Source organism: Phaethon lepturus, unplaced genomic scaffold (assembly GCF_000687285.1).
Source record: "Phaethon lepturus isolate BGI_N335 unplaced genomic scaffold, ASM68728v1 scaffold55286, whole genome shotgun sequence".
Lineage (NCBI taxonomy): Eukaryota > Metazoa > Chordata > Aves > Phaethontiformes > Phaethontidae > Phaethon > Phaethon lepturus.
Genome location: NW_010549452.1, coordinates 1 through 12,982, shown reverse-complemented (window position 1 = coordinate 12,982; position 12,982 = coordinate 1). Strand labels below are relative to the sequence as shown.

Here is a 12,982-nt window from a genome sequence, read left to right as displayed (position 1 = left end):
AGTTCATAAGATACCGCCAGGCATTCCCCATTTTTTTTTTTTTTTCCTAACCTCCCTGGGATGGTTTCACTGGCAAACTCATTTCTGGTTTCTGGAGTCCTGCCACCGATACTGGATTAATGGTAGAGGATGCTGAAGCTTCAAGGACAACAGGTTCCTCCCCATCTCCATCAGTCCTAACTTCTTCTCCATGGTCCCGGTCACTTGACTGATCTTCCATGGGTGGGTCCATCAGCACATCTTCAAGTTCCCTCTGCAGCTGCTGTTCACTTCCATTCCCCACAATCTAAGAGCCACAAACAGAGTTGGGACACAAAAAAAAAAAGACTGTTCAAATGGAAAAAAAATACCCCTTGGGTACAGGGTCACTCATATGGCTTTTTCTGCCAACCAAAGCAGCAGTTAATAAATTTAACTTAGTTGCAACCATAAACACAAACTGCAATGTGCAAATGTGCAAATGCTCACCAGTACGGATTATATCCTCCCTGCTTTAACAAACCAACAAAAGGAGCTCAAAGCAGGAATTTTCTAGTACTGGAAAAAGTGAGATTACTTTAAAACTAGTCTTCAGTCACCAACTACAAAGACTAGCTTATGACAGAGGAATCTTACAGGTGTCCGCAGTACAACAGTCTATAATAATTCTCAGAATAGTACCAGAAAGGGCCAATATAATTAAATATGCTACATGGTTCATGGGTAAGATAGCAAGGTTTCCCAGGAAGAGAAGAATCTGGAACAGGATTATGGCATCATGCTGAGGAGATGAGGTAGTGTTTTATTTCCTAATGTTCAGCTAGAGCCTGACTTTGCACTCATTGAAGTCAACATGAAAGCATGAAGCAACCTAGAAGGTGTGAAATTAGGTCCTAAGCTAGAAAGATAATTAAGACATTAATTTCAGGAAACTCTTAGATTCTGTATCTAAGGAAACTCTTTGTCCACTCCTCTGCAATTAGCAGGGAAGTGACTGATGATTTACAGAGTTTAGAAATTAAGCACAGAAATGGAGCTTATGGAAGTATTTTACCAGATGGCAGTCAGAGAAAGGTATCCGATTCCAACACTTCAGCTGCTGCTGGTTATTACTGTTGGCACCAAAACTCAACCCTATTCTATACCCTTACATCTCTGTAAGCTTACTGATTTAAGATGCTACACGCAAGCTACTAAAATACGTATTGTGCAACTACCTCAGGTTCTTAAAAAGCACATAAATGAAATCTTAAAGAAGAATTTCCTTTTTTTATATGTCTTTAAAATAAGATAGTAAAGAAAGCAAGTGGTTAAAAACAGGTGGAAGAATACAGATCAGACAGAAATCCACCCATAACACAATCTCAGTATTGAAGCAAATTCCATCTCTCAAAGCTAGAATCCCATAGTAGAAAATAAAATTATCTTGAAAATACCTGAAGCAATGGCTAAGGTTCTTACATTTTAACAGTAAATAAATCAACCTGAAGTCCAGTTAAGATTGCTGAAATAACACTGGAACAGATAAGAGAACACCTTCGTGCACATGGATGATGCTTGCAATGAATTAAATATACTATGAATAAAACATCAGATGTCACTTAAATATTTGCACATGTGTTTCCACCAGGCGTGTCTCAGGAATAATTACAGTGAGTTTAAAGGTTTCTCAGCCAAGTCAGAATTCTGACACACGGTCATTTCCATCACATCACCAAAGACAAACTTCTCAGTTCAGAGGGAAAAGGAAGAAACATGAAGTTTCCTTACTGTCTCCTCTCTCACACTCAGACCCACACTCTCCAAATAATTACCTCTGTCTACGTTGCATTTAAGGTGTAAACTGTGTATTAGTTTTCTGGTGAAAAATTGCCATTTAACATACAAGAATATTAACAAAGAGTAGAAACTTCTGACCTGGAATTACTCTAGAATATAGCAGAATACAATTACTTTAAGAGAAGAAAAGTCCCAGATCCCTGTTCTTCAGAAGAAAGTAGACAAAAAGTAAAATTCACAGGTAATGAAAAAAGCAACAAGCATACAAGATCCCAGTGGCAGGGAGAACATAAAAAAAAGTAATAACCTAGTGACTGGTTTACTACAGAATCTGAACAACAACAACAATCTGTGAGATGCTTATGCTCTTGAAACTCATGCTCAAGGAGCAAGTAATTTTTTAGTATAGATTAATATACATTCATATGCTATCTGGGATCATCCGCCAGGAGAAGGACAGAGTAACTTCCTTACTCAGCTGTACATCCACAGAAGTGTCAGTAACCTGTAACTGACTACAGGATTCCAGGGATTTGCATTTTCCTCACAGTAATTTTAGTATTCATTTGCATGATTCATCATGTAAGCAATGAAAAATCTTGCACAAGCATGTCAAAGTCATAATCCCTTTAAGGATCAAGTTTATTATTCAGGTCTTTGCAGGCATTTGTCAGAAAAGATGATGGTGATGATGGAAGATGCACCATGTTACTTTACTGTGCACAGTTTATATGTTCTGCAACAAAATATAATGAATCAATTATAATGTCCTACCAGCCCCATTAAAGCCTATATATTTAAAAAACTAAAATAACTTCTAGTTTACAGGACCTGTTTTCTATGAAACTTTAAGTTAAAATCCATTCTGGCAAAAACCTGCATCTCATATGCTTTTGCTCACAGTGATTAAACAGACTTCAGTCTGGGTTTGGGACAGGAAGGTGAGGAATTTATATCCAGTGAGAATTAAATGTTGTAACAGTATTAACATAACATGCACATGAAAAATGTTCTATTCTGTCGAGACTACAAGACAAAAAAGTCTGAATGGTGATCTATGGTATTTGGTAAAAGAACCTGTATCAATAACTTGTATCTAGATATCAGCCTATAAAAGTTCCTAAAAATAGCAGTGACAGGTAAAATATGAGTCCAAGTTGTTTACAGTGGGACAGGAAATAGGCACGTAAAAAGAAAAAAATCTGTCTCAATTATTCTAAAACCTCATCATCAAAATCTTAATTTAAAACGTAATTTAAAAGAATCCCTCCAAGAAAGCCTTCCTTTCTCAGCCCAGACTACCCTCAAAAAAGAATTCTAGAAGACAGAGCAAATATACTTTTGGACTGGAGGAGCTCTGCTGTTCTCATAGCCCTAACAATCAAGTGCAACAAGCAGCGGCCCAAGAAACAAGGCCTAAAATACAAACCAAGATTAACTTCACGTGAACCAAAGTCTCTTATGCAACCATATAAATACACCACATCATGGGAACGGTGCACACTAACATTTAAATATGCTTGAAACTTTGCTGCAACACAAAAAAACCAGTAAGAGGCAGCATGACAGAGTGCAGCAGAACTAAGGGCAGAAGGGAAGAATAAACAAGGTGAATCTAATAAACGCTTCACGTAGGTTTGCTTGAGATAGAGGAAAGAAACCGTTTACCCTAGTCATTGTTCTCTCTCTCACAAAATTTAAAACTAATTTTACTTAACATTAAATAGGATGTAGCCTCCTTCAAAACTTCCTTTACAGCAACATGGGGGATTTATTAGAACTGCAGATCATTCCCCTCTCCTGACGCATGTGCTGCTGGCCCCTGCTGTGAGAGGTCTCATTATACCATGTAGTTCACGAGTTCCTGTTCTGCAGTGTGCTCCAGAAGCAAAGCTTTCATAAATGCAGTTCAGTCCCACTGGCAGTGGGCAAAAGCAGACACAGAAACAGTAGTGGAAAGCAGAAACAGCTAGAAAATTATATTTCTGGAAAACAATCACTGACAACCCCTTTTTAAATTGAACAATGTATTTCATCACAGACAAAAAGCAAAAACACATCTATGAATTATGAACAACTGAAGAAAAATATGGTTCCTGACTGTATTCAGAAGAAATATTAATCTGTCTCAACTTGAGAAAGCACAAAAATAAAAACATGCATTAATTCAGTCCATAGCACTGTTACTTAAAACTATAGTGTATCAACAAATTTGAAATGAGCCTGAGGTTTGATTTACAAACTTCACAGCCCATCACATTCACCAAACTCAAGCCTAAACTTCTAGCACCATCCTCAGACAATGTAAGATCCTCAAATTGTTTTTCTAAAGAAACAGAACACCAGAAAAAGACATCTGCTCAATATGAACCTGAACTTACTTTCTGCTTTTCTTAGTGGGCACATAAAAGCAAATGTGTTTTGACATATTCATAAACAAATTATCTTAGTTGTAAGTACCAAAGCAATTGCTTCTCCCTGAAAAAATTCATCTCATTTGTTCCTTTCCTATGAAACACATAACCTCAGTTCTTGTGTTGTACCATTAATATTAATTTGCCATATACTACTAAAACACTTTTAGATATCACAGTGACGCTACTTTTAGCATACCTCTGACAACCTTTGCAACTCCACTTACCCATGCACACAACAAACAGTTTAATAATACAGCGAAATTGGCTACTGAATGACCATGTTTGCAAGATGAAAAAAAAAAGATACCAAGAACAAAGCCATATTCTAGGGTAGTATGTCTCTTTTCTTGTAGAATACCAAAAGACAATTTCTGTCCCTAAGAACAGCTAAAAAGTCTTCCCATTTCCTCTCTTAAAATTGTTCACCTCCTTAAGCAGAAGGAAGGCAGTTAACAGGAAGACCCCTCTATGGGAGAATTTAGACTGCGCACTGACTGCTTATCTAAGGTATAACGTTTCTGTTAATCACTCAGATTGCAGCCAATAACCAAACAGCACATACTCTCAAACGCCGGAATACTGGAAGGCTCAAGGTGAATCACTGTGTTCAAGGATTGTGCTCAGTCTTGGCACCAAATTCATAAAGAAGCTTATCTATAAGGTCTGCAAAGCTCTATGACATTCAGTGCCAAATCAGGGAACAGCATAACTTCATTTTACAATTGTTGATGATCAGGAGGCAGCAGTGCTAATGTTGTTCTGCTCTCACCAAGAGAAACAGTGTACCTGTAGCCCGCATTTTATAAACCACTTTGGAAGTAAACATACAAAGAAAATTTAAGTACATTTCAGGAGTTGGTTTGAAATTCATTAATCATAATCTTCTCTAAAATATGTGCAAGCTTTATGAAGATGACTTTATATACAAGTCTCTTCAATTTCTTTGATTGTACTAAACAAGATATAGCATGTCATACAAACACAGCAGGACAGCCACAGCAAGGCAATTGTTAGACCAGCAGCTCCCATGGGGAGCAAGACGTGTTGCAGACTACAGCATTTTGTGTTTCCAAACTTTCTTTGGGAGTAACTGGATGGAATGGAAAATCTGGTTGACAATGTCTGTCTCCTGCCACCTCAAATGATGCATCACAACTTTGGGAGCTAATCCCATACACCGCCACATAACCATTCTCAAGGTAAGCACCACTATGGAGACTATTCTGAATTCTTATGTATTTATAGCTGCTGGTATTTGCAGCATCTTAGAAAGACATTGTGAGGTTACAGTCTTTCAGCTGGTTTCATAGATCACCAGGCTGATTGTTCAAGAAGTTTCAGATTTTTTAAGACTATTCTATGACGCGAAGTGGCAATCTTCTGCAATAGCAATAAAAGTGAACATTTTCGCCAGATTAATCAAAAGTAAGATCTTGAGACTCTTAACTGAAGTCCTACGTAAAAGAAAATTAACACTATAATGGCATGTCTTGTCCAGGACTCAAATGAATGCAAGAAAAGCAAACAAAGCAGCTGGGAGGTAAAAGAGAGATGAGCAAAAGCATCAAGAAACCTTCAGCAAAGCCTGTAACAACTGCTGCTAAGGAAAACAGGAACAGCCAGTCCAACAGGCAGAACACATGATTTCTTATCATCTCTAAATTTGAAGACATAGATGTGATGGTAGACTTCATTCTCTTGTGATGGTGGAGTATCTCTTTCCATCTCCCACAAAGAACACATTAACTTGACTCACTCTAGGAAAGATCCAGTTTTCAACACAATAAAATGACAGAATTTGGAGTGACCATCTTACTTGTGTCACTTTGCTTGAAGACTGCTGAAATACAATTTAGGATGGCAGATTTTCTTTAAGTAGCAAAAAAAAAAAAAAAAGAAAAAAGAGAGCGTGACAAGGGTCTCTTTTCAGAACAGCACTTTTAGAAGTGAGAAGATGTCAATGCCCTTCCAATTCACACAAGCCTACCACATAGGCTTGTATTCTCAGATTCATGCCAGGCTATTAGTTATAACTACACTTCTACATTTCTTAAAGAGAACATTTCACATTGGGGAAAACTTTAATACATGTTTTAATTAAGAGATAGGGTCAAATCAGGTGTATGTTAATACTGTTTTCTATCTGAACGCTGTGATAAAAATCACAGTTCCATGTTCTTGACAGTCAGTCTGTTTCATCCTCAGCACTTCATGAAGGATTCTGCAAAGTAGGAAAAAACTTCACAGGTAGCGATGGAGAGAGCTTTTACTCAGAACCTAATTATCACCTCTGACATCAGCAAAAGTAATGCAGAAATTACTGGCAAAATCAATTCAATTCTTGAATAAGTTCTCCCTTCTGTCAAGTTTTCCACAATAAAGAAGTCCCTCTTTAAGCTCTCTATGGTTAGTTTGATTTAGAAGAATAGGGAACAAACTCAAGTTATTGAGTCTTACCTTCAGTCCTGTTTTTTCATCATCGCTACCATTATTTGTAGATGGTGTTTCATCCCCTTGCCTGGAAACCAAGACAAAATCTTCACTGTTAAGAGTGGATACCGAGTCTGAAGAGACACTGATTTTTCCAACAGAAGCCTTGTCATCCATGACTTAAAAAGGAAGTTCGATTCATGAATGAGATTAAATATGTTATAAACTCCTGAAAAACAAAAATCATAAAAATACTTATATAAAACTTCATGCTAAAATGCTCAAACGTTTCTCTTCTGAAACCCACTGACTAGTTATTAAAAGTAACACATCTGACAGCATAAACGTTACAACTCTTCTGTCAGTGTACACTCATGGTCCTGCTTTGATTTTGCTAAGAAGCACACTACTATTAGAGCACTGATTTCCATAGCTTACTAAAGGGAAGTTAATAAATCTTTTTGCAGTATTTCATGATTATGTCAGGCAACATTTTCTACACATAGCATAAAACAGGCCCTTGGAACATACACCACGCCTGCTGACAAAGTACTCAACTATAAAGTCCATTTAGTTTCTTCATATAATCTGTTTGCCTTCACCTATGTTCATGCAAAAATTACTTTTGTAGCTGTTAGAGCTCACTGTATGCTACAGTCACATTCTTTTCCCCCAAAACAGGAGTTAGATCTAACTCTTGATATTTTGTGCTAAGGATGCTCTAAAACCTTGGTACATACAGCATTTTATGAATCTATGCTGAATTTTCTGTACTGTAAGGAACAATAAAGGGAAAGACTTCCAAGAAGCAGGAAGAACAGCGTAGGCTGGATCAGTACTGAGAATCAGAGTCAACAGAGGATTTTACAAAGCTGGAACTGGCACTGAGAGGCCTTTGAAGAAAGGAACAAAAGGTGAAGTTCAGCTGCACACCCCGAACTCTACAGCACAGATTCTCAGAACCCACAGCTCAAAACAGACTGTCGTGATAAAAACAGGTGATTAGATTTCCCAGAAACCCAAATATACCCTTATCACAGTGGCTTGGGTCTTTACATACTCCCAAGCATGACCAATCCCAAGTGCTTTTTCAGCCTCAGGTTATGCCTTCCATCTTGTAGAGCACTGTCCCAATCTGGCTTCCAACAGAGCAACCAAACAATGGAGAAACCTGGCATATCCACAAGCAAGGCTCATCACATTCCTCACTGAACCAAAAACAATTCACCAAAAATAGCAAAGCCTGCTTTTATTTCTATCAATACCCTTCTCTCCACAGCCACCAATAAGACTTGAAAATCTGCCAGGAGGACAACATTTTTTTTTTCCTCTGGGTTATTTTTAACCCGATTACTTCCCCAGCCAAGTCACTTCATGGTCCTGACATATGTTTCACTGGGCAACTGAAGCAGCACGCAAGAGGCAGAACACATACAGGTTGTTCATGAATAACAATATGCCTATGACTACTGGGTTTCATTTTCAAAAGTATGTAAGATATTTAGGTATATTCCTTTCAAAAACATTTTAAGATCCACTGACTTTCAGTGAGAACTACCAGCTGACAAACTTAGATAATTTTGTAAAGTTTTACCCAGTGTATATCTGGTAATCACATAGACCTTAAAGGTAGGGCAGCGCTCTCATTTTCAGAGATGCTTTTCCTTAAAGAATTCATATTAAAACATTTCTATAGACATTTCTTACTGCACCATCTACATAATATACAGATCATCTGAAAATAACTAAATCAAATATATTGAAACACAGAATAAAAATAATCTTCAAACATTTACTATCCCTTTGGGTTTACTGTTTTCATTCAAACAATGCAAACTCATCTGACACACTAAGACAGCAGGAGTAGAAAAGCGGGCTTTGATCACAAGCAGCTGTAAGGATCACCTAGGCAAGGATCAATTTAGCAATTTATTTTAGTATAGTGCGTCTGTCTTGAAGTGTTAATTCCATCTGTTTCCAAAGCCTTTCAATCTGACACCTTTCACCAACATTAACTTCAATTAAAGAAAAAGTATGCTGTGCTTTTGCATACTCCTTTTTTCAGTAGCGTGGTGTAAACAGACACCATGCTTGATCCTGGAGCACAGCTGGCTTAGCCTTACCCCTACAGTAGTTTCACAATACAGAATTGCAACAGCAGAAGGTCCTGATTAGACCCACTTTGCCAACCTTGCATTGAGCAAAAGTCTTACTGAAATTACACAAGATAAGAGAGCACAGGAAAGGGGACAATGTAGTAGACTACTGTAAGAAGCTTTTGTTCATTAGTGATGTATCAGCAAGCAAGGCTCAATTACCCAACCATGCTGGAATCTGCCACAGAGGTTTGTCAGATTTGTTTGTCATTAACGCGCAAACAGTCGAGATCCAAAGGCACAGTCTTAAAAAAATAAAAATGCTAAAATATTGCCTGAAGTTAACCGAAATTTCCATATTCGCATACTTCTCTTTGTATGCATTTTATTTCCTCTTTTCCTTGTTATCATTTTGTTCCATGCAGATTACCACATGGATAATTTTACCTGAATCAGAAAACTCACAATGGCAGAATCAACAACAGAAAGCCTATAAGCTCATTAAAATATGGGCCAGCCTAGAAGGGCACACATCAAAGACCAGGCGAGCAACTAAGTGTGGCAGGCTTATGACTCCTCTGGAATCAAAAAGCAAGAACAAACAACAGCGGTGACAGTACTCTCTAGTAATACCTGCAAGTTGTCTAAGAACTAAAGCTTTATGTTCTCACAGTTTAGAGAGGTAGGAGGAAAGACCCCAGCCAAGAGCAGATCTCAGGTTTTAATGTTTCTCAGAAAAAGCCAATGTCTTATGCCTTACAAGGAAAGAGACTTTGGTTTGCTTCCAAATAAATAAAATATGAGCTTTTGAATGGAGCACAGTTTAGTTCCTGACACAAAACTACACCACAATAACATAGTATTTGCCTGAAGGTGTCTACACCTCTACAGGAGACGGAGTGTCTAGGTAAAACGCATACTAAGAGGCAAATTTTTAACAACTTATTTCTTTGCTCACTTGTGTAATTAAATGGGTATCCTGGCCTCTCCTCACACAAAAGACCATTAGAAAAAGCTGCAAAATGAGAAAGTCAACACAGCTGGATCTTAGATCACTACTTTCAGTTTTATTTAAATTTCTAATTCTCAATGCAATTCACCTAACAACTGCTGTTGTTATACAATGCTACCATGCAAGTCCAAGAATGAAAACCTTCCATTTTACATTACTGTAAGAGACTGAGGCTTGAATGCCACCTTGAGACATGTGCAACAAGTGAAGCAAGGCACTCTTAACTATGGCTGGTCTCACTCTGTTTCCAAGGGGTGCCCATTTTCCAGTGTTGAGAACATCCACAGCCACACAAAAAGCCAGAGGGTGAGCAGAAAAATCAATGTTTCAGCTGTGAACTTTTTGGACTGTTTAAAACAGCAGTTAACTTTAAGTCAACAGCAGATGTAGCACCCTTAGGCACTGAATTTCAAGAGGAATATGACACAAAATATAGTTAAGTTTTGGGTTCTCAGGGCAGAAAAGAGAATAAGCATGAGAACAGGTATGCAAACTAGAGAGGAAAAGAGATTTTTCCCCATTCGTATCTTTCTCAGCTTTTGTACTTCAGCTGCAGTTTCTATAGGGATTCCACAAAGTTACAGTATATCTGATGAAGAATGCACCAGATATAGAAGAACAATACAACAATATTAACTAAATTACTGAAGAATAGTATAATTCAAGAAGCCACCTTGAACAGCAAAGTCAGAAAGCTTGGCATGCAAACTAAACTTATATCCTGTATCACCTAAAATATAAAACCACTAAGTATAATGTTAAAAAACATGGAAAACAAGGAGGTAGCACGCAGCCAAGACACTGAGGTGACAGATTCAATGCAAGTTGATTCACCGAATAGAACGTATTTTCTGTTGCTACTCCTCTGGCTTTATGCATAGCTTAACAATAATATCCAGTACAATTCAATTTAAACAAACATAGTCCTACTTTCCTAGTTTTCATCATTAGCATCCTAGCGTGGGTGAAAAGTGGAATTTGTAACAAAGTTCAGAAGCTTTGCAAAGCTGTGTTATGACAAATAAGCCAGCATTCTTTAGGACTATTAGCTCCTTACAGTCTTTGACATCTGTGATTTTTTTATCTTCACAACTCACACAGTGTACACTTACGGTTTTACAAATACACAGTGAGTCCCGAAAAAAGCCTGGAAAATGCTACAGCACAATGCCCTCATTACAGGGGTCATGCCAGGTGTTTCAGCCTGAGCAGCATAAGAAACGTAAGAGCAAAAGTGATGTCACACTGACAGACACATGGGGAAGGAGCTGTGGTTTGACTTTTTCTGAGCACATACACACCATCTGCATTTTACTGCAACTTCGGGGGGAAGAAAACATACAAGAAAAAATAATCACTAGCAACCTTTTTCTTCTCACATATCACATGATAGCACTGCATAATCCTATGTTTGCTCTTTACCAACCTTCCCTGTGCAACGCACTCTCTCAAATGCAACAAGAAGTATTTTGCACTCAAAATGAAGCAAGAAAGCCAGTGAAATACTGCATGTGAAATCAAGACTTAGGATCACTAAAGACAGTAATTAGTAAAAAATAGCAACTACAATACTAACTTCTCTTTTCATGTTACAACACACTGACAGCCACAGCTGTTCCCATTACCCTCAAGAGTCAGACAGAAAAAGGCTATCGCTATTTGGAGATAATGCTGCCTCAAATTTCAACCCCCCTCCTCTTCTCAAGAGCAGAGAAGTGCAGATCTCAGGAAGCCGAGTGAATAATGAGACACTGTATGCAAAACTAGGAATTGGGCAAAACGCAAGAGTTAAGCTAATGTAATCTTTGTTAACAATCCTTAACAGATTCATAGTTATTGCCAACATAATTTTGCTTTTAATCTTAACTTGAACTATCTGTTCAGAGGACAAAACTCTAATTTTAGGCTCTTGTAATAAGCAAATTCCCCAACCCCAGAAACATGCGGCAGGTCCTGGGAAACCGTGCTTTATAAAAGAAATGCTGACGCTGCCTTAGCTAGCCCATCGGAAGAATGTCGCTGGAATGAATTAACTATGAATGGCTGGTTCATCCATGCTCTGCAGCTGATGCTCCATCAGCATCAGGCGCATCTAGGAGCCGGGACATGCAGGACACAACACAAGCCAGAGGCTAAACAAACTCTGAAGATGATGCTGTATATACTTCTGGAGTTTCTCTCTCATTAGGATTCAAATAGAAACAGAGAGTTATGCTTACCAGACAAACTTCACACTTTAAAAATACGCTGTGAAAGAAATGAAAAAAGGAGAGCTTAATTCAGTGCCTGCTACTAAAAGCTGTCGGCACTTGGATTTGGAAAAGGAAAGGAAACCCCTATGCCAAGCTCCATTTGTTAATTTGTTTACTGTGTACACAAAACTAAGTTTGCTCAGGCCCTTGACCTTTTAATGTTAAAGTAGAGGCCTTCAAAAAGAATACAGTGTTTCTGTAATTTAATCAGCAATAGGGTAGTACATGCAGTTACGAATTTTCTAATAAAGTAGCCAAAAATCTCAGAAATCCTATCAAGTTGTGCTTTAACAAAACCTGCAAGTAGAATAAAATTGGGAATATTGATCAAGCTAGATCTCTATAAGAATACAGGTAAGCAGTATCTCCAGCTTGGATTTAAGAAATAAACATGATCCTTCCTCTCTTTCCAAAGCTCTCCTGAGTATTTTTTCTCCTTCTCCTCCCAAACAGGCAGAACTACACAACCAAAAACCACAAAGTCTACTTCTACCGGTTTGGTTTTCACTTAATTTTTGCTGATGCGGGTTTTTAAACCAACTTAGCACAGTCTGTTTGTTTATACTTATTTCCCATCCCTAACTGACACAATCATCCCTTAAAAATTGTTTTCTGGGGACGTTTTAAGCGTCTTTGCCAACAGGAAGGGGAAAAAAAAAAAACACAGAACACCCACGAGAGAAACACCGAGGCTAGGGTACATAAACCAAATAAAGATGTCTGGCTGCAATGAAATGCCACATTTTGGGATCCACCCGCAAGCAACAGGCAACAACAGACACAGCCCGGCCACGGAGAGGGACTGACTGCCTGAGGCAGCGTCAGTGCCCAGGGAGCCCAGCGCAGGCCGGGACAGGACGGCCCCGCCGCGGGAGTGAAGCCCGGCGGCTCCGGTACACCTCAGAGAGGTCCCGAGAACACTGACTGGTTTCCAGGCTGGAAGGGCTGGGGTAGTAAGGCGAGAACCCCGTCACCCGCACCCGGAGCCAGAGGAGCTAGCGAGGTCGGGCCCAGCCC

At 38.6% G+C, this 12,982-nt stretch overlaps 1 protein-coding gene across 1 annotated transcript in view; it reads right to left on the bottom strand.

The window, feature by feature from the left end:
* The window catches only part of LOC104623228 (rab GTPase-activating protein 1), a gene marked incomplete at its 3' end in the record, with an annotated part of 22,508 nt that extends 15,674 nt beyond the window's left edge, over positions 1–6,834 (bottom strand). Inside the window, exons 1-2 of the mRNA XM_010290256.1 lie at positions 6,633–6,834; positions 52–286 (exon numbers count right to left, since the gene is read on the bottom strand). Of these exons, the coding sequence (XP_010288558.1) occupies positions 52–286; positions 6,633–6,782 (385 nt within the window). The remainder of the gene's footprint in view (positions 1–51; positions 287–6,632) is intronic.
* Positions 6,835–12,982: the final 6,148 nt, after the last annotated feature.